The following is a 25,528-nucleotide window of genomic DNA, read 5'->3' on the forward strand; positions in this document are numbered from 1 at the left end:
AGAAGAGCACAGAGCAGGACAGACATCGCTCATGTGAAATCATTCAAACCTTTCGTGTGTTTCCATGAAAGGAACCTTCAGCGTGCTGGGGTGTCCACTGGATACTGTGGAGGTGGTGGGAGACAGGAGGATGATCAGCTCTCATCCCTGATGAGCCACGCCTCCCACCCCATGCAGGACACTCTGGCAGCTCTGCACAGCTCCTTCAGTCTCCGGCTGATTCACCCCCGGTGTCTGAGGGAGAGGTACCGCAAGTCCTTCCTCCCCGCTGCTGTCAGGCTGCACAACAAACTGCTCTCGGTGGACCACGAACACTTGAACACGAACACTTTGAACACTCTGAACACTCTGAACACTTTAATTCATTCACCTGGTGCAATATCTAATCTAATCCGTGCAATATCCAATATGTTTAAGTATTTACCTGATCTGTCTGTATATTCTGCATATTCTGTATATACTGGTATATTTAATACTCTTCTTTACTGTCTTATTTTATTACTGTTTTACTGTTTACTGTTTAGTTTATTATATTACTTGATTTGTATCTTTTATTTTATTTACTTGTGAGCAATGCTGCTGTAATCCTGTAATTTCCCCACTGAGGGACGAATAAAGGATTATCTGATCGATCTTATCTTCACTCGTGAGCTGGTTGAGAAAACTAGTGTTCAGGCCTTTGAGGGAAACATCTCGGTCTTGGTTTCATGGAGAAGTCAACAGTGAGAGCGGCCTCGTTTGACAATTGATTCCTTGATTCAGTCTCCAAAAAGAAAGTCTCAGTTGTGAATATTTATGTGTTTTCTCTGCATATCATCGCATTGTGTGACAGTTTGTTGGACAAAAAAAAGACATTTGACAACATCAAATTGGACATTATACTCGTCTGATACTTTATAAACTAAACAATTATTTAAAGCAATAATCTACATATTAATCGATAATAAAAACTAAAAACCTAATTCTCTAGGAGACAGGGTTGCCTGAGGATATATCTGCATATATATCAATATCTATACGACAATATCGTCTCGATATCGAGGTATATATTTGGTGTAAAAATATCTTGATATTTAGATTTTTTTCCTCCATATCGCCCAGCTCGGATCTGAAGGATCTGTCTGCTCCTCTTCTATCTATCTCCTCCTCCCTCTCTTTCCTCCCTCTCCTCCCTCCCTCCCTCTCCTCCCTCCTTCTCCTCCTCCTCCTCCCTCCATCACTGCTCTCCCTCCTGCACTCCGTCTTTGTTGATGACGTTTTTGAAGAGCGTGAGCAGCGGCCTCTGGCTGCACTCGTCCCAGCTCTTCATGAAGCCGCCGTAGCGTTTGCTGGCCGGCGGGTCGCTCCAGCGGAAGTGCTTCATCTTGTAGGTGCTGTCTTTCTTCTCGTGGAAGTCACCGGGGAGCTGCTCCTCCTCCTCCTCCTCTGCGACCTCCTGCGCCTTCTGCTCGTCCTCCATCATCATCATCTTGCCGGTTAGCTCCCGCCTCCTCATCTCTCCGGGGAACAGCTCGGCCGACTCTTCCTCCACGCCGTTGGAGGCGTAGACTTTGACCGGGCGGCGCTTGCGCCCAACGGGCTTCCCCCAGCGGAAGTGCTCCATGGAGTAGGAGCGCTTGGCCTGAGGAGAGGAGGGGAAGGAGAAGGAGGAGGAGGGTGATAAAAAAGAGAGGGGAGGCGGAGACTCGGGGTCTGATGGAGGAGCAGGAGGAGGAGGGGGTTGGAGGTGGGCTGCACCCGGGATGACGGGCACCTCGGCAGTGAGGTCGGAGTGACAGTGCTTGATGCACTCCTGCAGGAGGAGAGGACAGAGAGGATGTGTGCAGATGTTAACCAACAGAGGACATAGAGGATGTGTGCAGATGTTTGTAACCAACAGAGGACAGAGAGGATGTGTGCAGATGTTTGTAACCAACAGAGGACAGAGAGGATGTGTGCAGATGTTTGTAACCAACAGAGGACAGAGAGGATGTGTGCAGATGTTTGTAACCAACAGAGGACAGAGAGGATGTGTGCAGATGTTTGTAACCAACAGAGGACAGAGAGGATGTGTGCAGATGTTTGTAACCAACAGAGGACATAGAGGATGTGTGCAGATGTTTGTAACCAACAGAGGACAGAGAGGATGTGTGCAGATGTTTGTAAGAGGACAGAGAGGATGTGTGCAGATGTTAACCAACAGAGGACATAGAGGATGTGTGCAGATGTTTGTAAGAGGACAGAGAGGATGTGTGCAGATGTTTGTAACCAACAGAGGACAGAGAGGATGTGTGCAGATGTTTGTAAGAGGACAGAGAGGATGTGTGCAGATGTTTGTAACCAATAGAGGACAGAGAGGATGTGTGCAGATGTTTGTAACCAACAGAGGACAGAGAGGATGTGTGAAAGGATTTACTCATTTTAAACCTAGTCAGGTGTGTGTGTGTGTGTGTGTGTGTGTGTGTGTGTGTGTGTGTGTGTGTGTGTGTGTGTGTGTGTGTGTGTGTGTGTGTGTGTGTGTGTGTGTGTGTGTGTGTGTGTGTGTGTGTGTGTGTGTGTGTGTGTTACCATCATGCTCGTCTCAGAGTTGACGTCCTGACAGCTCGGATGTTCCCAGCACTGACTGGCGTCTCCTCTGGCCACGCCCACCACCACCACAGCCACCAATAGCCACGCAAGACACATTTCTCTGCAACGCGTACATCGATGCATTGTTATCTTCTTCTCTGTCTGTGATCAGCTGCAGTCATTTCAAAATAAAAGCTTCTCATTTGTGACACATCCAATCACCTTCATTTGTTTGGCTTTAATCTAAAGCCCTGATAATTGTTTTAAAAGTAAATATTATGAATGCAAATGAATTAATCATCTAAAATTGAACACAAAAATAATCTACTGATCTACAATTACTATTAATATCCATGAGAACAAAACATTTTAACAATCACAATCTTTTACTGTGTTGAATGTAGGCCCACAGCTAAAACATATTTACAGCACAGCACACTAAATAAAGTTATATATTTACATATATATATATATATATATATATATATATATATATATATATATATATATATATATATATATGTTTCAAAATAAGAAACAGTGTGGATTAAACATCAAACATTAAAATCCTAAAAAAGAAAAAAACTCACATTGACTAAAAAAAGGAAAATACAAAAAAATGTCACTTTAAAAAGAAAGTATATTAAAGTATAATACCAGTATATTAAAAAATATACAATAATGAATCTGCAGCTGACACAGTGAACTAGAACCCTGGTTCTACTGCAGCCTGGAGAAGACATAATTATGGATTTCAGTTGTTTTCTTGTAATCGTGAACATATTTTTACTGCTACACAAAAATCCGCTCAAACATTTCTCTACGTTGGGTTGACGAGATTCAAATTTCATACCCAAGAAAACTGTTTTCATTTTCCCCTCAGGTTTCAGATGACGTGTTATTAAATACTTTCTTTTCAATCACTGGAATTTCTATTTTATGATCACAAGATAATAGCAGAACATTACTACTTTAATGAACTTGTTCATTTAAATTGCATAATGCACATCATGTTATGTTGTGTATGTTTAGTATTACAATACAATGATGCGCAAAACTGTTTCATATGACCACAAAAAATCATCCAGATAGTATTATTATATTTCATAGTTCAAAAATTAATAATTTCACATAATCACCACAGAAACATGTTTGGAAAGTTTCCTCTGTTCTCTCTTCTTACAAATATAATTGAACGTATTTTATATTTCATGTTCTTCTTTTCATCATATCTTTAAAACTCTTTATTTATTATGTTACGTTTGCCTTTTATAAAGCACTTTGTAATCACTGTTTTGATGTGATATTGCTTGTTATCAATATTATTATTATAATTATGTTTTTGTTTTGCTTTTTCTTCATTTTACATCTGTCCTCCTTTTAGTTTAAAAGTTTGTTCACGAGTAGAATGTAGAAAACAGCTTTTTAATCTAATTTGAACAAAGAAAAAGATCATAATATTCAGACACTCACCTCGCTGTCTCTCTCTCGCTGCTGTTTTCAGTTCGTTGGACTGAGATTTCTGTTCTTCTCCACTTTAGTCCTTCCAACTGACCAGGCGACTTTATATCCTGTCAGCCAAGGACACACACACACACACACACACACACACACACACACACAATGATGACGTCATTACCTGAAATCTCCGAATCATTTTTCTCATTCATGGTTGCAAACACACACTGCTGCATGAAAATAGACAATCAATGAAACATCATCCCCCTCTTCCACCCACACCCACGTCACACACACACACACACACACACACCATCATCATCATCATCATCATCATTGTCACCATCATCACGCTCCAATGAAAACTTCCCAACTCAAAAAGCTGAACTTTCAAGGAAACGACGCAGCTCATTGTGAAGAAAACCGAAAACTGTTGGAAAGTTCTGGTTATAAACCTGATTTATTCTTATATTCCTCCGGTTATATTAAATAAAATGTGGCTCTAGTGATTGAAATATCTCAACATTTATTAAGCAGACTGCTGGGAGAGTTTGTACAGACATTCATGTTCCCCAGAGGATGAACCCCACTGACTTTGGTGATCCTCTGATTTTTCTTTCAGCGCCACCGTGAGGTTTTTTATCTCAACCATTGGACAGATAACCACATTTGGTACTCATTCATCTTCCCTTCAGGATGACTTGTAATAAGCGTTGTTTAGCGCTATCATCTGGTCTACATTTAAAGTTGTCCAAAACTTTTGTTTTTGACCAAATATCTGCAAAAGTAGCTGCATTCCCAGAAGCCTCAGCTGTACAACTGTACTGTGGTAAGTAGTCAGTGTTAGCATGCTAACACGCTAAGATAGCGTCTCAATAGCTCCCTCGGTTGTGTTTATATTTGGCCATTCTGCCTCCTCAGGCCCTTTCACTGCTCTTCTCTACCTGTCCACCAGATGTCCTCACACTTATCCACCTGTCCCAGTCACGTGACTCCCACATCTGGCCCCTCCCTCCTGATTTTCCCTCCATCACCTGACCTGCTCACCTGTTCTCCATTTCCCTCATCAGTCCTGCAGTATTTACACCATCATCGAGTGTTTGAGGGCTCTCTCAGAGACATTTTGAGTCCATTATGAACCCTTTCTGTAGGTCCGCATTACTGCAGACTTTGTCCAAGCGAATTAACCACAAATCATAGCAATGTGATGTTAGACCCTGGGTTTCCAGTGAAGCCGGAGACTTAAGAAAAAGCCTCCTGGAACTGAAAGAGCACTTGTGCCTGGACTGTGAACCCTTCATCCTTCAGTGTTTCTGTTTGGATCCACAACGTTAACCACGTGTTTACTGCGGCCGTAGTGGAGCGTCGTAGTTTGACGTGCTGGGCTACCGAGGATGATGACGTTGCTCGCTCACGTATCCGGCGACCTTTGTCAATGAGCTGTCGTCTGCCTCTGCTCTCAGTAGATGTGACGTATCTTAGGATTGTAGTTCAGAACAGCATGCAGCAGGAAATCCGGATATACAGCGCTGCAGGAACGAGTCCTAAAGCCCAGCAATGAGTCAGCATTTTTGCACTCAATGGGTTTTTTGAATACGTGTTTGGTTAGATGCATGAAATAAGGTCTGTGGCTAACACAAGCAGATCTAAAATACGTCAGTAAATAGCCTTCTCGTAAATATTGAAGCTTTTACGTGTCTTGAAAAAAGCGGCCGCTAAATGAGACGACTAGATATGAGAACAAAAATCTGCCAACCCTGCTGCACTCCATTTTTGGAATACTGCATTAAACATACCTTGTATTGGGACATACTAAATCTTCTTTTGGCATAATAAATAATATGGTATTATGGGTTCTAATAGTTCTATCTGATTAGTCTGTTTTCACCTTGTGACCACAGCAGGTAGACGTTAGCTGTTTCCTGACACATCTACATGTATGTTTTTAAGAATGACGTTGTTGTTGTTTATTTGGTGGTTTCACGGAGGAAACACATCAACCTTCAAACTCCAAAGCTGAAGACTTCAGGACGAAAAAACGTAGAGGCACAACAAAAGACAGAGACGCACCACGAAGTCTCCCTCCGCCTCCGAACGTGTTAAATGTCAGCCGACGCATCAGGCAGATTAACACCAAGCCGCCATGGTGTCACAGGGGTGGAAGAGGGGATTCAAACCTGCGGGGTCAGCGTCTACAGTTACACACACACACACCTTTCCATTCTCTGAGCCCTCTCTGTGACTAATGATTGATCTGAAAGGGGATTGACTTGTTTAACGGACCCCCGGGGAAAAGGTTGATGAGGATCAACTTCATTCAACTTCATTTTTTTGAAGCTCTGTGTCCAAAGCCCCTCCTCACTTTAAGATGAATCATCCGTCGGAAGCCTCATTTGAAGACCCTTCGTGCACCAGGAGCCTCTCTCGGTTCTACGTCCACCACCGTCAACAGAAGTGCAGATGGTCTGAAGAACGAACCGTTCCAACATCCGATTTGGAAGATCTGTTTCCGAACACTTTTGCAACTTTTCCGACAATCACGGCAACTTTGCGTTGGTGATTGGTCGGGTAAGTGGAACCAAACCCACAAAGAAAAAGTGAACAGAAATCAATTAAATAGAAGCAAGTGGAGGAAGAAAGAATACTGAAATCAATCATATCTTAGTGATCTATAAAACATTATAAAGTTTTGTAGAAAACCGAGACCCTCCTGTCCTTGAGCCCCTTTTTAAGTCTGTTGATTGAGGCACCATTTCCTTTGTTCATCATTCTGTCTTTGCACAGTTCACACAAGAACCAACACTGATGTGCTTCTGTTCTGGAGGCTTTTTGTCCGGGAGCTCCAAAAACTGTCGACATCCGCCAAGAATCTCCCTCTAAGACCTTTTGTTAACATCTATCAAAGCTACACACATTATTCTGTAAAAAATACAAAGACCAGTTACCGCTAAGCAATCTTATTTCCCTTGCTGTGTTCTCAAAATTAAAAAAATGTTTGTGACAAAACATACATTTTCGTTCAAACTGTTTCTCTATCGAGAACTCAAGTTCTGTTGTTTTGTTCTCGAGTCTGATTCAGACAAAGATTCGACTGCGTCTGTTTTTTTCTGTTTTACTAATGGAACAAACTGAGCATCTTCTGGAGGCAAGCAGGTAAATATAAACCCATTAGAGGACTCACACAGCCTTGAACCTCCATTCAGCCCATTACACACACACACACACACACACACACACACACACACACACACTCTAGGATGCTCAGGAAAAACATGAAGAGGTAATGGCACGATGACACGGGCAGAAGAGCCAACCGCTGACATTATCGACATAGTATCAGACGTGGAGGCACTTTACTCACCGACTCCTGCAATTATTTCCGTCTTTCTGTCCTTTTGTCTACACTGAACAGAAATAACAGAATATTACATGTTAAATTCAACTTCCTGCAATAAATAGTCACAGAATCACAGTTTGTTTCAGTTTACGAAGTTCTACTTCTGTAACTTCAAAGTACTTTTGGATTTTGTGTCCATATATATATTTTGTGATTATATTGGAAACTTGTGTCCAATATCATCAGTTTGTGGTTTGTTGTGCTTCAGGTTTAGTATCATGGGATGTAATTAACATTGTAGGGGATTAGGGCTGATCCTAAGCCTACAGCAAGTTACTGTTAGGCTCCTCCCATTAAACATGTATAAGCATTATATAAACATTAAAAATCATATACAACACAGTATCCACTAAAATGTGTATATGAGGGAATATGTAATTTGTTTATTAATCTATTACCTTCAAGGCCAATTGCTGCCAATCCCATTAGAGGATTATCAGGATAAGATGTCATACCCGGTGCCCACACACACACACAGACACACACACACACACACACACACACACACAAATATTCTCCTGGCTGTCCTGATGCTTTTCCATTGAGATGAATTCAGCGTTGCAATGCTGGGACGTACAGGGCAACAGGTAGGAGTGTGATTTACATTAAATGTAAAATTCTTGCAAAGCAAAGGATTGTTTATTTTAAGTTTTAGCGCACTGGCTCTGTTGCCAGCGCTTTAGACACTCACAGTTAACAGTTCACCTTTAGTTTTGTTGTCAAAGTTGCGATGCCATCGTGTGGTGATACAGTTGAAAGCAGGGACTGTTCTGAACACTTTCTTGAAGTTGCATTTAAGGACAAGGAAGCAAGCGCATAGGACGTAGACACTGTGAGAAGAACAACACTAATGTCAGAGAAGATTGTTGATATTGAATGATTTTGCAAAACACGCAAGTTTATATTCAATGACAATGTTTTTACGGCCAACGGCAGGAATAAAGATTCATAGTATCTAAATTTGGTTATTTCTTTAAGGTTTCTGTGCATCAGCTGACTCTTGAATCTCAGATGTCGGAGCATCCTTGAATGCACCAACAGGGATCGTTTTAATGGTCCTGGGTTTCCATGAACTTTTAGTTTCTTGCATCTGTTTTTTCATGGGAACTTAAACAGGACCCTGAGAAGATAGGATCCTGGAAACAAAGGACCCTGGGAACTTAGGACCCTGTAAACCATATGAGCCTGCAAACATAGGTCCCTGGGAACATAGATACCCTCCGTTTTGGTTTGAATAGGGTCTTAATTTACCCAAGATGTAAAGCAGATTTGTCCCACAAATGAACACATTTGAAAGCTTGAAGTTGTCCAGCACGTTTGTGTTTGTGGCATACATTGTCAAAGGTATGTGTAAATGTGATCCAGACTTTCTTTCTGCTCTTCAACAGTTTGTTTCAACCGAAGTGGAAGATTGAACCAGCAGGTCTGAACTTTTCCTTTGACCTGGCTGGGACCGTAGCAGGGTTTGGGGCTTGGTTTAGATCTGGTTTAGAAGGACCATCATCCCTGTCTAAAACGACTCTTTTCATGTCAAAGAGGTTTCTCTCTTCAAGAACTTCAAGGCTTGCTGGTAAAATCATAATGATGTATAGAAACCTGCTCCTTCCATTGATTGTAACCGTGTTTCCTGGGCTAAAAGTTAACAAGCCTTTCAGAGATCTCTTCCTCGACCAATCCAGTGAATGTTAAAGCACTCGTCTATGGGCCACTGAACCAGGTTGAGCACCTTCGTAGAAACCTGGCTGGGATGTTAGAGTTTGAAGAGGGAGAACCGGATTGTGTTTAAGTCACAATTCATGGACAATAAAATCCACGGACTTCATCTTTGTTTTCTACATTTTTTCCCCGTCCTACAAACCAAGTGTACCTTTGGGTGAAGTCTGGACCTCGACTTGTAGCTGACGTCTGACCTTGACGTTGATCAGCTAATTCAAACCGATGACTTCACTTGAAGTTGCTATGGATCAAAATAACAATCAGCAACAATCAGTGAGGGTGAGTGACTGAATGTTTAGGATGAAGTGGCGATCCATTCTGCTAACCTTTGTCTTACTGACCCGCCGGTGTCACCATGTCACCGGTGACTTTGCGGCCTCCGACGAACGTCCAGACGTTGGACGCGATGAGGACGTACACCCCAATACCTTCACAGAACATAACGGGGATGTACTGGGCATGAACATCCAAACAAGCATGGATGTAGCAGACACAGACTTTGACACAAACTGGGACACAAACAAAGGCAACTATGAGGACGCTGACTGGCATCCTCTTCCCTTCCTCCTGGAAACACACTCCGACCTGTCGGCGAACTCCCCACCATTCATACGCAGCAGCGACACCGGTGTTAACGACAGAACCAACCAAAGCTTCAACCGGACTGTTGTCAGTTCATCGGCACAGTGCGGCGAGTACAGCAGCCAGCTGACGTCGAGCGGACAGTGCCGGCTGACGGCCACGCTGCCGCCGGTGCCGGTGGGAACGTCGCAGCAACGCTGCCCGGATATGTTCCGCTGCACAGACGACATCTCATATTGGCTCCACGAGAACCAGAACCGAGAGGAGCAGCTGGAGGAGCTGAGGGAGACGATGTCAGAGCTGCAGGAGGAGCTGAGGAACCACCGCCATCGAGTCAAGTCCCTGGAGGTACACGGCCGTGCACAGTTCACAGTTTGTCTCTGTCAGAATGAAATGGCAGCTTTTAACTTTCTTACAGAATAGTTGGACATGTTATGAATCGGGTCCTGCAGGAGTGAGTCCTAACACCTGAAAATGAGGTAGAATTCTTTCAGGTTCCCTCGTCTCAAAGTCACAGGGGTTTTGGTTCGTAGCCTGAAATGAGGTCTGTGGTTAACACAAGATTAAGAGATTGACAAAGTTTGTTTTACAACGTAAAATTCACAAGTAGATACCTCTAGAGTTGACTCAATGATTGATGATACATTTTATCTATATTTTATAATTCAACACGTTTTACGTCCGATTAAACATTTGTTTGGTATTATTCGTCTATTTCAACCCCTTTCTTTTTACTGTTGTATTTTATACGCATCCCTCTGTAGGCTTGATGTCTGTCCAGCACTTTGGTCCGGAGTGGTGTATCTCTAACGCTTTACATCAGATTGTCATAAACGTTTGCACGGATATCCGTGTTCCTCAAAAGATTAATACTAATTATTTTTGGTGAGTTTTTATCTGGCATCAACAACAGGCCACATGTCCAGTCGGCCTCAGTTGTACTTTGATATTCACGCTAACGCACTACCTCACTGAACAGAAACAATACAGGCAATGCTACAAACACGAACAATAACTGTGATAATGTACACATACATGCAGTTTATGTGTTATCGGGGCAAAGATGATTGGGACACCCTCCTCTCTCTCTCTGTCTCTATTTGTCTTTGTCTGTCTTTATCTCCCTGTATTGACACCCACTAAGTCCTCCTTAACCCTGAATGCTAACAGGATTAGCTGCAGGCCTTTTGGTCTGCCCGACCCGGAGAGTATTTTTCTGACCTGGAGTGTCTCGGGGCCACCTTTGGTCGAAGTCGAGTTAAGACTGCTGTCTGATATTTGCTTGTTTTTGTAAAAGTTGCCATTGTTTGCTGACGAACGTCCTAGTAGAGGAATGCTTTCCCTTCCCCTGAGCATATGCTACTCAATGGGCTAAATGTACTTGTGTGTCCTGTAATTGAAAAGTATTCATTTTGGTGATCCGACATCTTGGTAATTCAATTTATTGTACCACACAAATGAGGCAGTAGTAAAATCCTGCCAAAATGAAGACAAACAAAATAACCAAAATGATAGTTTCTGTATCCGCGAGTACGCATTCATCCGTGTGCCGTACAGTTCATCTTCAGACAGCGAGGCTCTTTGTGGGACCTCCATTTGTTTTGAGAAGTTCACGAGAACAAACTATGATAAACAGACGACATACAGACAGCTTTACAAACAAACATTTGGCTGATGGGGTGAGAGACTGCTGACAGAGTTGATTGAATTAGGTTTCACTTTTGTGTGTGCATGCCTGTTGAACAGCGTCTGTGTGTGTTTAGTTGGAGGAGCTCAGCCCGACAGAGAGAGCTGAGATGAGCACTGCAGTGTGATAATGAATTACACCTAAACATTAAAAAGGAATAATAAAAAAGAACAGAAACGTCAGAGTTTATTAATACTCCCCTAATTTAGCACCTGGACCTGTTTGATACCATGTATTTGGTACGGATCCCTTCAGGTAACGTAAGAACACGAATGGCTCTCCCAAGAGCCAGTGTTCAGTTTGTCCATTCTAGAAACATGGCGGTGCAAGATGGCGGACCTGTGGATGACGATTATGCATTAATTAAAACGTAGTTCTGAATATTATATTCCATTTCTGCCAATTAATCCCCCAAAATGTTACACACTGTCCCTTTAACCTCACCCGCCCAATATATTGGAAGACATGTGTTTGGAAGTTTAAACCACATATTTAAATATATTTACAAATAAATTGGTTTGCACGATTTAAAAACACACTTTGTAGATGCATTGAGCGTTCCTTTGAAATTGTGCTTACTTTTGTTACTTTTTTTACATTTTTTAGCGCCCCATTGTTTACAACAGGAGAACAACATCAACCCTCACCAACTCTTCTCTGTTTTGAACTCTCAGGCTGAAGAGAGAGTTCGTGTAGAGTCGCCCTTCGACCAGCGGTTGCATTCTCTGGAGTTGCGTCACACCGAGACCGACACGCTGCTCCTGGTGCATGCGGCACTGCTGTCCGAGCTGCAGGCGCAGCTGCGCAACCTCTCGGCCGCCGCCGGCGCGCAGCGCAACACGGGCTGCGCCATCAACGGCGTCAGAACGACGGCGCTGCTCGGCCCGCGGGACACGCTGCCACCAGGTACACATGCAACCGGCACAGTGGTGAGTTGCATGAATTGCGTGTCGTATGATGAGGTTCATGCAACCTAACTGGAACTTTTTAACCCAATCAAAACACACAGCAGCAGTGTGTTGCTGCAGGGCATTCAACATGTATTTGACTTTACAAAAATCTGATTTTGCAGCCTGTGTTAACAGTTAAAGGTGCAATGTGTAAGAAATAGTCACATAATCCGAAGAAAGGGGACGAGAAAAAATAGAAATGAGAAAACAACCTGTTACGTTTTCATTCTTCATTTCATCCTCCCCGCCACTAGTCCGGAGGAGAGCATGCGCAGTAGAAGAAGCGTTATAATGAATCCCACTGCTCTTCTTGGCAAGACGCCGCCCTGTACAGCAGGATTGCAATGTTTTCTAACGAATTCAATGTAGTGTTGGTGAGAAACTTGAATAAATCCAGTTGTTTGAAGGATGTTTTCACAGCAAGATAAATATAATTATAACCTGTTTACAGTAGCTATAAGCAGCTAATAACAAGATTTTATGACAAGATCTATGACAAGATTTTAACAACTCAGGATTTCACAGTTCCATCATTAGTTGACCGTTTCATGTCTCTCCGTCTCCATCCCTCAGATGGACCGCGCTTGTCTTTCTGTCCGTCCGACTGTGCGTCTCTGTATTACAACGGTGTTCGTCATTCCGGTGTTTACACCATCATCCAGTCGCCAGGCATTGCCCTGCCCGTCTACTGCGACATGGAGACCGAGGGTGAGACACACACGCTCGCGCTATCTAGTACAAGGTATCGACACAAAGACATGTTTCTTCTTCGTGTGTGCTCCAGGCGGAGGCTGGACGGTGTTTCAGCGGCGGCGCGGCGGCCTGGTGACCTTTAACCGCGGCTGGTCGGAGTACCGCGACGGCTTCGGCGAGCCGCGAGAGGAACACTGGCTGGGCAACCAACAGCTCCACCTGCTGTCCAACCAGGGCCACTACAGCCTCCGCATGGAGCTGCACGACTGGAGCCACGCCCACAAACACGCCCTGTACCACAGCTTCAGGTAGACAGACCGGATGATGTAGATGAGTCGTAAACAATACAGAGACATCAGACCAGACGTCAACCTCCGGGTCTGAAAAGTGAAGCTGATGCTTCACGTGTTAAAGCTGCATTCTCTCTAGTGTCCACCAGGGGGCGACTCCTCTGGTTGTGTCTATGAGAAAATGACTCTACTTCTCTCTTGATTTATTCCCTCAGTAAACATTGTAAACATGAGTTTATGCTCTCAGTCTCCAGTTGCTTACTGTGATTGACAGGTCGCTCGCTACCAGAGCGGTTTTTCCTGTCAGGAAGTTGTCTGTGCTTTTGTCTGAGAACTTTAACTTTAAAAGATAATTGTAACATTTTGGTCACTGAAAAATGTCGGTTCTACTTAGCTCCACCCCCTTGTGTTCCTTCTGGTTGCAAAAAAAACCAAGATGGCGACAACCAAAAATGTTGAACTCGATGCTTCAAAACAGTAGTCCACAAACCAATAGGTGACACTTCTATTGTAACACGTAGAGGACAGTCAGGGGCTGCAGGACAAGTGGCTCTCTCTACTCTTATGGTTTCCTCTCCTCCTCATGCAGGATAGAGAACGAGGAGAACCGGTACCGCCTCCATGTGTCTGGTTTCAGTGGAACGGTGGAGGATTCGTTCGGTTGGTACCATGACCAGCACGACTTCAGCACGCCAGACACCGGCAACATCTGTGCCGAGATCAGCCACGCCGGCTGGTGGTTCCACCAGTGTTTCTACGCCAACCTCAACGGCGTCTACTACGAGGTCAGAGACAACAGCACGCCACCAGATGTAGGACCGGTACTCAGGTTTATCAATATGTTCCTGATGAAACACCCTTGTTTCCACCAGGGGGGGCGCTACTCTCTGAAAGCTCAGAACCTGCTCGGGCCGGACGGCATCGTCTGGTTCTCCTGGAACGAGTCGGACTTCTACTCTCTGAAGGCGGTGACCATGATGATGCGACCGCGCAACTTCAGGCCGCGCTTGTCGCCATAGCTGAAGCCCTGCTTGCAGCTTTCTTAGGACTGCTAGCTGCCTCTAGTGGTTGCCAAAAATTCCACGTACCAAATTCTGCATTCATACGCTGCTGAAAACAGTCCCCAACAAATGCACTTTTTATGCTGTATGAATAAAGTAACTATAACTGGAAGTACTTTGATTTCTCAGCATATATCCAGCGCCTTTAATGTCACATTTAGAGGCTCATAATCATGACGGACTTCTTCTGCTTCGTCTGTTGCACCAGTAAAGACACTGATGTCAAAGTGTTGCAACTACACCCTTAAGGGTCCGTGCACAGACCCTGGTTCACCCACAATAAGTGATTTCACTCTCTTTGGATGATTCGAGTGCGTCACAGGAGGGTGCAGACTGATTCTCCCTCTCTTGGACGCTTTGTTGCACATGTCAGGGTGGAGCAAACTACACCTTTATCATTATTGGTGCATGGAGTCTGCTGACTGCACACAATTCCCAGCAAAGCTCTCTTTAGCTTCCACCTGAGCAGAGGTCTTATAAGCATAATGTGCATTTTACTACAGAACCTTTAAAGCACTCCGTGCTTTTTGGGAGAATATCCAATGTGTGTGTGTGTATATATATATATATAAATATATATATATATATAGAATTGGATGAGAAGATCTATAAAGACACGTTTAAACTCTGGGGATATTTGGAGGTAGGAAAGATGTTTTGGAACAGATTAAAGTTAGTATGCTTTACCTCACATTTTACTCATTGTAGATGTCTGCATTTAGAGGATTTTCTTTTTGCAGTTGAACACAACACACACATTTACAAATAATTATTTATTAATAGTTACAGGTATTCATTGATACATCTACAGGACTTCCCAAAGTCACATCAGTGTGAATTGAGGCAGGTTGTTTTCTCAGCCGTGCAACCTGCACAGGTGAAGGACTCGTCAAACATTCTTCACAGAAATATGTAAATTCAGCCAGACTTCGTGCTGCTGTTGTTGTTGTTGCTGTGTGTTGAAGATTGATGGGTGGAGGGTTATTATGTGGGGCGCTCCCTGGGGCGGGTGACGTACTGCCACCACAGAGGGGGGAGGTCTCCCTCAATGCGGGCGGGAGGGAGGGCTTCGGTCTTGGGGCCTGCGGCTGAAGTCTCAGCCTGCAGCTGGGCGACCTGGAACCAAGATCAATTGTGACAATTAACGTGCTGAACCAAACATGCAAGTATCATAAACATCGGTTTGCCACAGAGCTCATTTTCTGCACTGATCAAAGTACCTTAAATATTAAAGGGGTATAAATAGGTAGGAGTATAATGTCTATTTTGCTTCTTGTAAAGCACAAAGAGGAGGCGACACGGTGGAATGTAAAACACGTGATGGGTAGACGGACCGGATGCTGAAACGCTCACCTCTTTGTCCCAGCTCTGCATTCTCAGTTTCTTCCACTGCTCCCTCTTGGAGAAGTAGTCGGGGTACATGGCCTTCTCTGAGGGGTGCCAGTGGTCCAGCACCCACTCTGGGACCTGCAGGAACAGAGCGGCGCTCCGGACGTTACATTACGATCGTCTGCATCTTCCTGTCATTATTCTAATCTTAAATAAGTACTTTCAAGTGTTCCTTTTCTTTGCTAAAAACTCGCTCAAGATTTGAGGACAGAATTTGTCAGATTATGTGACGTAGATGGTCGTAGTTGCACTCCCCTTACACCTCCACCAGAGGGCAGTAACGAGTCGACAGACCACAGTGCTGCATGTCGATATCGGTCACATTGTTGTGAACATTTTATGAAAAGTTTAAGGTTGTATTTGAAACATCCCTCGGCTTTAAGTTACAGAAAAAAAGGGAAAAATATGAAACAACTTACAAACCTATTGTATCCTCACAGAGATGTTTCCAGGAAAACTCTCAAACTAATAAGTTCAAATAATTGTGTTTTTTTCATGTCACATGTTAAAGTAACAGATAAAATACTGAAGAAGAAGAAATGTGTATCCACAGGGTAATAACATCCAGACAGCCCGTGACGCCCTGCCTCACCTTGTAGCACTCGTATCTCTCGTAGGACGTCCCGCCGGGGGAGTCGGGGAAGATGTAGGGCTGAGGGTGTTGGTTGGCCCAGAACTCCTCCTCTCCCGACTTCAGCATCATGGTGGCCTTCACCATGTCCTTCTCGTCCTTGCTGTCATCGAAGCGAGCTCGCATCAGGCAGGCGTAGAACCGGTATTTGTCTCTGTAACAATAAAATAAAAAAAACAGTTACACATCATAAATCATACAATTGAGAGTGTAGAGAGAGACTCGGATGTGTCCTGTTACCGCAAGACTTCTAGTGCAGATAGAGCGCGAACATGACAAACAAAATCATCACGTGTGCTCATTGTTTCAGCTCCAACAAGAAGAAACACGACAGTGCGTTCCATGTTTACACTGCAACATCGAGAAGCTTGACAATGTCGAAGTTGTTCTTGATTCTTCTTCATAAGGGTTGGGTTATCTGGGTCTATTTGTTTTTTTCTCCGTTATTGTTTTTATTACAATGTGTAACTTATTGTCAGATATTATAAATTGTATATTGACCACATCTAGAGTGAATGACTTCATTCATTTTTAACTGCTACCTGTATAAGAAATAGATGCATTTATATGTACCATACTTAACTATTACTCACTTAAACTGAACAGCATTTGACAAAAAAAAGAATTAGTCAGTTCATCATCTGGAACAGAGTTGATAGCTTGATTAATTACTTAAGTAATAACAATAATAGATTTCACAGAACAGTGTTTGGAGTGGTGAGCAAATGACAAGTGAGATTTCTCACGAAGTGGATTCCTAAAATGTAAACTAGCTTAATGTGTATAATGTATGATGATTTCTGTATTTGTCTATTCAGATATATTAGAGTAGATTTGTAAATTTAGCTGTTAGCTATAAGGCTATAACTCGACTGGAATGGGTGACCTGGCTAGCCGTTAGCTTAGTTTAGCTGGTTAGTTTAGCAGCACAGCCAACACAGACTGTCTACGGTACAGCAGCGACGTGTTATGTTTTTATTTTCGCGGTTCTTAAACGAAGACAAGCTCCTCTAACCTGAAGATGCACCATGACTCCAGGTGTCGAAGGGATTTCTTGTAAAGCCGCAACACCTTCTGGTGGTGAGTGAGATAGGCAGTGGCCATTTTCACCGTCCCCTGTCACCTTCTCGGTGAGCGGCGCGGTGGATTCTGGGACTATGTGGCGTGTGGACGGTATTACCGTAAGTGCACTTAGAATGCGTAAACGTATTTTCTTGGATGTTTATTTTGTCCATTTTTTCACACAATTGAATCACAGATGTTAGTAATAACGGCTAACTACAACCAAACTCGCTCCATATTATCTTTCGTCTAGAACCTTTGGAGAAGAGGGGGAAAGTAACAAAAAAGCTAACTATACCAATAATGTGCCATGTCTCATTTACAGTACTTACGGTATTGACGCATTATGGGATTGGCGAGAGCTGCATGTGTGGTTCTTTTTAGAAGTATTGCTCTTACAAACATGGCTCAGCACAAATTCATCGGTGAGACACTTGTGTTTGATGTTTACATTACATGACATGAAGAGAAGGTTAGATGAGAGTCAGTGCATGCTGGTAATGGTGGTAAACAGACAAGCATGCGTGTTTTGAGTTAGCATGGGAGCTAGTTTGTGTTAGCCCTGCTGCATAATGATAACACAGCAGTTACTAACTGTACAGATGTGTGCAGGAACATGTCAGATGGTTTGATTTTGGTTGAAAGCATTTCACAACTCCTGATGACAGCTTATACATCAGCAACAGGTACTGTGTTTGGCATTAAAGTGAATGCAGATAGAGTCAAGAAAGGTGGTGGTTGCACAATATTAGAGTGGGAATCAAACCCTCAACCCACTGGGAAATTGAAGCCTAAACCATGTGCAGGTTTATCGGACTGGGTCATGATCATGCACTTTAACAAATGCTCGTAGTTTTACATATTTACAAGCAGCCGAGTCGACATGATGAACAATAGGAGTTCAAATGTGTTGTACTGAGATGAGAAGTTGATCGATTATATATATATATATATATATATATATATATATATATATATATATATATATATTATTTCAAGAGACGACATTCCAGCAGGATCACTGGATCATATCATAACTATATCACAAGAGAACATCAGTCAAAATGCACGATCAAAAATGAATTACAACAACATGTTTGTGTGAAATATTTTAGTATCGATAACTTCCATCCTCTCCAGATATCGGTGTGAACCTCACCGACCCGATGTTCAGAGGACTCTACAGAGGGAAGCAGAAGCACGACGGTGAGCTACGCATTTACTTTTGGCTTGTGGGCTGTCGAGACTAGTTAACCTGAGACCAGTTAACCTGAGACCAGTTAACCTGAGTCCAGTTAATCTGAGACCAGTTAACCTGAGACCAGTTAACCTGAGACCAGTTAATCTGAGACCAGTTAACCTGAGACCAGTTAATCTGTGACCAGTTAACCTGAGACCAGTTAACCTGAGACCAGTTAATCTGTGACCAGTTAACCTGAGACCAGTTAATCTGAGACCAGTTAACCTGAGACCAGTTAACCTCAGACTAGTTAACCTGAGACCAGTTAACCTGAGACCAGTTAACCTCAGACTAGTTAACCTGAGACCAGTTAACCTGAGACCAGTTAACCTCAGACTAGTTAACCTGAGACCAGTTACCCTCAGACTAGTTAATCTGAGACCAGTTAATCTGAGACCAGTTAATCTGAGACCAGTTAACCTGAGACCAGTTACCCTCAGACTAGTTAATCTGAGACCAGTTAACCTGAGACCAGTTACCCTCAGACTAGTTAATCTGAGACCAGTTAACCTGAGACCAGTTAACCTGAGACCAGTTCATCTGTGACTAGTTAATCTGTGACCAGTTCATCTGTGACCAGTTAACCTGAGACCAGTTAACCTGAGACTAGTTAACCTGAGACTAGTTAACCTGAGACCAGTTAACCTGAGACCAGTTAACCTGAGACCAGTTAACCTGTGACTAGTTAACCTGAGACCAGTTCATCTGTGACTAGTTAACCTGAGACTAGTTAACCTGAGACCAGTTAACCTGAGACCAGTTAACCTGAGACCAGTTAACCTGAGACCAGTTAACCTGAGACCAGTTAATCTGTGACTAGTTAATCTGAAACCAGTTAACCTGAAACTAGTTAACCTGAGACCAGTTAACCTGAGACCAGTTAATCTGAGACCAGTTAACCTGAGACTAGTTAACCTGAGACTAGTTAACCTGAGACCAGTTAACCTGAGACCAGTTAACCTGAGACCAGTTAATCTGTGACTAGTTAATCTGAAACCAGTTAACCTGAAACTAGATAACCTGAGACCAGTTAACCTGAGACCAGTTAATCTGAGACCAGTTAACCTGAGACTAGTTAACCTGAGACCAGTTAACCTGAGACCAGTTAACCTGAGACCAGTTAACCTGAGACCAGTTAATCTGTGACTAGTTAATCTGAAACCAGTTAACCTGAAACTAGTTAACCTGAGACCAGTTAACCTGAGACCAGTTAATCTGAGACCAGTTAACCTGAGACTAGTTAACCTCAGACCAGTTAACCTGAGACTAGTTAACCTGAGACCAGTTAACCTCAGACGAGTTAATCTGAGACCAGTTAACCTGAGACCAGTTAACCTGAGACCATTTAACCTGAGACCAGTTAACCTGAGACTAGTTAACCTGAGACCAGTTAACCTGAGACCAGTTAACCTGAGACCAGTTAACCTGAGACCAGTTAATCTGAGACCAGTTAACCTGAGACCAGTTAACCTGAGACCAGTTAATCTGAGACCAGTTCATCTGAGACCAGTTAACCTGAGACCAGTTAACCTGAGACCAGTTAATCTGAGACCAGTTAACCTGAGACCAGTTAACCTGAGACCAGTTGTGATTTTGTGACAGATGACTTCAATGAGGTCATTGACAGAGCTCTCAGAACCGGAGTCGAAAAGGTAAGCCATGTCTCCATTATTACTTTTGGTTTGACTGAAATATCTCAACAGCTGTCGGATGGATTGTCATGACACTTAGTGCAGACATTCATGGTCCTCAGAGGATGAATCCCACTGACTTTAGTGATCCTCTGACTTTTTCCTCTTGCACCATCATGAGGTCGACGTTTGTGATTTTGAGGGAAATGTTTCAACAACCATCGGACGGACTGCACTGAAAGGCGCTCGTGTTCCCTTTAGCATTAAATAGTCGTAACTGTGGTGATCCGAGACTCTTAAGTCTTGTTTTTGAACACCGAAAAGCCATTTAGAATTTTTGTCTCATAAGTAATGTAAAACCTGTCGCTTTGTTCCAGTTTATGATCACAGGAGGAAACCTCGAAGACAGCAAGGAGGCTCTTAAACTAGCCGAGACCAGAGGTAACGAAAACCACCACAAGAGACGTGTTGTGGATTTCTTTGTGGACTTTTTACGATGGTATCGCAGAGCCTGGTGCACGACCTCAATGTGAATTCACGAGTCCAGTTCTTCAGGAGCAGAATCGACCAAATCTGCCTGATTCTGTCCTCTGTGCTGCCCCTTTACACCCGCTCCCTGTGTGTCGGTGTTACAGATGAGTTCTACTGCACGGTGGGCTGCCATCCCACCCGCTGCAGTGAGTTTGAGCAGAATGGTGAATCCCAGTACCTCTCAGGGCTGAGGGAGCTGGTGACGGCGCACAGAGGGAAGGTGGTGGCCGTCGGAGAGTGCGGACTCGGTGGGTGCTGGTGACGGTGTTGCATTTGTGCAGTAATCATTTAAAAAAAGATGTAAAACACAAAAGGAAACGGAAATTCTTCAAATTTTATCCACAACTAATTTGACACTTGTGCCTCTTAGCTTTTTTTATACAACTACATCAGTGTGTATTGTTCTATAGAATATAAATATGATATCAAATATAAAGTCGAGTGTGGGAGTAGGATGTGCGGATCGTAAGACTTTCCATTGTTTAATGAGACTGTAATGTGTCTTTTCTCCCTGTTACAGATTTCGACAGGTTGCAATTTTGCCCAAAAGAGACTCAACTCAAGTAAGTTTATTTGTCTCTGTCGTTTATTAAAAGCTTCTTTTAAAAAAGGAGTCGCCCCCTGATGGACAGTAGAGAGAATGCAGGTTTAACACATAAAGCATTGGCTTCACTTTTCAGACCTGGAGGTTGACGCCTGGCTACGTGTAACAATTGTTTTCATCACAAACGAATCTATTGATAACTTGGTTGAGTAATTGTTAAATTGTTTGTCACAAAAGTTTGAAGAAGCCCTGAAATAGTCTTTTCACTGTTTCCTCTCGTTGCTTGTTCTGGTGTGGAACAGATACTTTGAGAAGCAGTTTGACTTGGCAGAGGAGACCCAGCTGCCGATGTTCCTCCACTGCAGGAACTCCCATCAGGAGTTCATCGGTAGGTTTGTTCACTCAGGACCTGGTGTGCTTTGTATTGTTGTACAAAGCATTTGACTGTTTCTTTGTCTCTCTTTGACAGACATCATGAAGAGAAACCGAGACAGATGTGTTGGAGGAGTGGTGAGGACATTTGCTTTACACTTTATGATATACTTCAAAGATAACTGTCTGGTAGAAAGTATACAAGAGAGGAAGACACTTTAAAGTGTTTCACTAAAAGGGATTCATACTTTGCTACTTTGCGTTTTTTACTGATTTTGTTTGAAATTTTTGATTTTCCAAGATGTTGTGGAAGCTGTCTGGCGCTTCTTCTTTAAATTAGCTGTTTAAGTCCTCCGTGTGCATTGTGCATTGCATTGTGGGATCCTCGGTAATCTCCAGTTTACAGGAAGTGATGCAGTTAATAGACACACGTTCCAATAAAACTTACTGCAGAAAGATCTCAAACACTCATTACAAGATGTCTGTAGGAAATATTTGTAGAATGTTGCTTTCACATTTGAAAGACATAGAAACGTAATTCACTGGAATGGTAGTTTGCCACAAATGTAATTATCGTGGTAAAGAAAGAAGAAATGAATTCACTGAAGTTGGAAACGAAACTATGATCCAGCTGATTACCTGAGAGTTTTATTATTTCAGGTCCACTCGTTTGACGGGACGGCAGAGGACGCGGCTGCTCTCATTGACCTGGACCTCTTCATTGGAATAAATGGATGGTGAGAGGATGTAGTGTTTCCCCTGAGCTGAACCCGAAGACTTGACCCGACATGAACCACATGTGGACTCAGCTCCACATCTGGTCTACAATGTTGGCTTCAGTGTATCATGCTAAATAAAATTTGACTTGCTCACGGTCTGAACAATGGAAGCCCATTCCCGCCAGCAAAAAAAAATTAAAACTTCACCCCAAAAAATTAAAACTCCACCCCAAAAAATTAAAACTCCATCCCAAAAAAAATAAAAAGAATTTTGGGTGGATTTATTTTTTAATTATATTTGGGTGGATTTTATTATTTATTTATTCATTTATTTTTGGGTGGATTTTATTATTTATTTATTCATTTATTTTGGGTGGATTTTATTATTTATTTATTCATTTATTTTTGGGTGGATTTTATTATTTATTTATTCATTTATTTTTGAGTAGATTTGTTTTTATTATTATTATTGGGTGGGTTTTCTTCTTTTTTTTGGGTGGATTTTTATTTTTGGGTGGATTTGTTTTATTGTTATTTTTGGGTGGATTTATTTATTTATTGTTGGGTGGATTTTTTTTAATCATTATTATTGGGTGGATTTTTTAAATGATTTACTTTTGGGTGGATTTTTTTATTTTTGGGTGGATTTTAGTTTTTATTATTGCTTTTAGGTGGATTTTTTAATTTTCAATTTTTGGGTGGATTTTTTATTTTTTGGGTGAATTATTTTTTATTATTATTTTTGGGTGGGTTTTTGTTGAAAATAATAATAATTATTACTAATAATGATTCAATGAAGGGAAGTGTTTTCATGTATTCTGTATTTAAAGCAACATGACTCTTTGAATATGTAATTTTAGTTTTTTATTCGCAATTATGTGAACAATACAGCGCTGATATATTGTATTATATTATATCATTATCGAACAGAAAAATCAGTTCAGCTCTGTTTCACAACATCATTTTGTTATTATTTATTTATTTTAATACTGCATCTTAAACAGTGTTTATCGTTATTTCTATTTTTCAGTTCCTTGAAAACAGAGGCCAATATTGAAGCCATGAAGTCCATCCCCACTGAAAGGCTCATGATAGAAACGGGTGAGATGCCTTCAGTTTGTTTTAGTGTAAAAGGTATTTGATATACATATTAAAGAAGATATTGATATTGGAGAGCATACACGAATGCTCATCATTACACAAAACAAAAGATCTGGATGTTTGGTGCGTCATATTGCTGTTTGACAGTTATTAATGCGTTCATACCTTCCTGCTCCTTCCCAGATGCTCCGTGGTGTGGCGTGAAGAACACGCATGCAGGCTCCAAATATGTAAAAACTACATTTCCCACAAAGAAGAAGTGGGAGGCGGGGCATTGTCTGAAGGACAGGAACGAGCCGTGTCACATCATGTGAGTAACGTTGAGGTGGATTCTCTGCAGAACTCACTCGATAAATTCATCAGTTTGCAAGCGAGCAAACATCAACGTTCTTCAGTCCAAAAGCTGATTCATCGATTTCACTATTTCTCTCGTCCAGACAAGTGTTGGAGGTGATGGCTGCAGCGAGGGAGGAGGAGCCGCTGGAGCTCGCCAACGCAATCTACAACAACACCATCAAAGTCTTCTTCAGCTCCAGCTGATGACGAAGCACGTTCAACCTTCAGGAGACCGACTGACACGATCTTCAGCAATGTGTGTGTGTGTGTGTGTGTGTGTGTGTGTGTGTGTGTGTGTGTGTGTGTGTGTGTGTGTGTGTGTGTGTGTGTGTGTGTGTGTGTGTGTGTGTGTGCGCGCGTGTGTGTGAATGATGGGTACAATTCTCTCTTTGCCAATTATGAAAAGTCAAAAAACTTCTGATCTGTCTTCTTCTGAAATAAAATAAATTATGTTTTCATGAGTTTTTCCTTAATGCTTAAACAATTAGTTATTTTCTGTGTTTCATGTGCTTTTAAATTAAGTTTCTGTTTTTTATTTTTGGCACCAAATGTAAGCCTTGGTCATAAGGTCTGCCTCACTTCTTCTATGTTATTTAAACGAACATATACGCTCTCACATTCTTTACACTCAAACTATTTTTTCAATCATAAGGCTATCTATGCAAATTTCTAAACAATGCAAAAAAACATTTAAAAGTCTGCATAAATGTACCAGTTATCATGAATAACTTAACAAAAACCTAAACATTAACGAACGTGTTGAAAGAGGACATTAACATGCATATCGGATCAAAATATGTTTGAATTTTTCATAAGACTATGTTAAAATAAATGAAAAGTATGTACAATTATAAGAAAATACATTTAATATAACTAAATAAAGCAGGTTTGATTCAAACTGTTCTTGCTGATCCTGTTCTACTCCGCCATCATCCAGTCTGTTCTCTGCTCCTCCATCACTGTGTGGTTTGGATCGGCCACCAAACAGGACAGAAACAGACTGCAACGGATTGTTAGGTCTGCAGAGAGGATCATTGGTTCCAGCCTGCCCTCCATCCTGGACTTATTCACCTGCAGAGTCAGGAAACGGGCTGGAAAGATCTCTGCAGACCCCTCACACCCTGGACACAAGCTGTTCCACCTCCTCCCCTCTGGAGGGCGCTACAGGGATCTGTACGCCAAAACCACCAGACACAGGAACAGCTTCTTTCCACTGGCCGTCACTGTCATGAACAATAAATAAATTATACTACACTATTACCACCACTTACAATTCATGCCATTGTCTATAGGATTATGTTCACATGTATATATATATACACTTTTTCTCTTGGATATATATGTATACTTATATTGTATATAGCTAAATGTCTATACCTACATCCGTTCTACTTTTTTTGCTGCCCTTTTTTATTCTTTATGCATATATTTTCTTGTTTATTGTAAATTTGTGTTTGTACATTGAGAGCGGAGTGGAAACCGGAGACAAATTCCATGTATGCGTAAGCACACATGGCCAATACAGCTGATTCTGATTCTGATTTATATATTATTTTAGAATTTAACAAAATGTCAAATCAAGTATCATTTC

General features: G+C 42.2%; 3 protein-coding genes and 1 pseudogene across 4 annotated transcripts; 2 read left to right on the top strand and 2 right to left on the bottom strand.

The window, feature by feature from the left end:
• Nucleotides 1-1,216: 1,216 nt before the first annotated feature.
• pomca (proopiomelanocortin a) lies at nucleotides 1,217-2,664 on the bottom strand (the record flags this gene model as incomplete). Its single annotated transcript, XM_079288396.1, has 2 exons — nucleotides 1,217-1,792; nucleotides 2,548-2,664. The coding sequence occupies 2 exons, from the start codon at nucleotides 2,662-2,664 to the stop codon at nucleotides 1,217-1,219; spliced, it is 693 nt and encodes a 230-aa protein (XP_079144522.1).
• Nucleotides 2,665-9,418: 6,754 nt separating this feature from the next.
• Nucleotides 9,419-14,339, top strand: LOC306791218 (angiopoietin-4-like; annotated as a pseudogene). The gene is made up of 6 exons: nucleotides 9,419-10,076; nucleotides 12,084-12,293; nucleotides 12,911-13,045; nucleotides 13,122-13,338; nucleotides 13,910-14,105; nucleotides 14,193-14,339. The product of its transcript is annotated as an angiopoietin-4-like (transcript).
• An 800-nt stretch (nucleotides 14,340-15,139) lies between these two features.
• Nucleotides 15,140-17,538, bottom strand: ndufb9 (NADH:ubiquinone oxidoreductase subunit B9). The gene is made up of 4 exons (XM_079287921.1): nucleotides 17,417-17,538; nucleotides 16,363-16,555; nucleotides 15,735-15,848; nucleotides 15,140-15,497 (listed from the first exon to the last, which is right to left on the bottom strand). Exons 1-4 carry the CDS (start codon nucleotides 17,503-17,505, stop codon nucleotides 15,366-15,368), a joined length of 528 nt encoding a protein of 175 aa, XP_079144047.1. The 5' UTR covers nucleotides 17,506-17,538; the 3' UTR covers nucleotides 15,140-15,365.
• A 271-nt stretch (nucleotides 17,539-17,809) lies between these two features.
• Nucleotides 17,810-24,709, top strand: tatdn1 (TatD DNase domain containing 1; the record flags this gene model as incomplete). Its single annotated transcript, XM_079288684.1, has 12 exons — nucleotides 17,810-17,888; nucleotides 18,604-18,669; nucleotides 20,306-20,355; nucleotides 20,712-20,775; nucleotides 20,970-21,113; nucleotides 21,386-21,428; nucleotides 21,712-21,797; nucleotides 21,879-21,919; nucleotides 22,442-22,518; nucleotides 23,531-23,601; nucleotides 23,785-23,911; nucleotides 24,039-24,709. The coding sequence occupies 12 exons, from the start codon at nucleotides 17,810-17,812 to the stop codon at nucleotides 24,139-24,141; spliced, it is 951 nt and encodes a 316-aa protein (XP_079144810.1). The 3' UTR covers nucleotides 24,142-24,709.
• Nucleotides 24,710-25,528: the final 819 nt, after the last annotated feature.

Source organism: Melanostigma gelatinosum (genome assembly GCF_949748355.1).
Source record: "Melanostigma gelatinosum genome assembly, chromosome: 17".
Taxonomy (NCBI): Eukaryota; Metazoa; Chordata; class Actinopteri; order Perciformes; family Zoarcidae; genus Melanostigma; species Melanostigma gelatinosum.

Excerpts from the sequence above, each read along its gene's own strand:
- ndufb9 (XM_079287921.1), bottom strand. The coding sequence starts at position 17,505 with ATGGCCACTGCCTATCTCACTCACCACCAGAAGGTGTTGCGGCTTTAC. Across the intron at positions 16,556-17,416 it reads GAGTCATGGTGCATCTTCAG|AGACAAATACCGGTTCTACG; the intron begins GTTAGAGGAGCT and ends TTATTGTTACAG. Across the intron at positions 15,849-16,362 it reads AGAGATACGAGTGCTACAAG|GTCCCAGAGTGGGTGCTGGA; the intron begins GTGAGGCAGGGC and ends CTGTTCCTGCAG.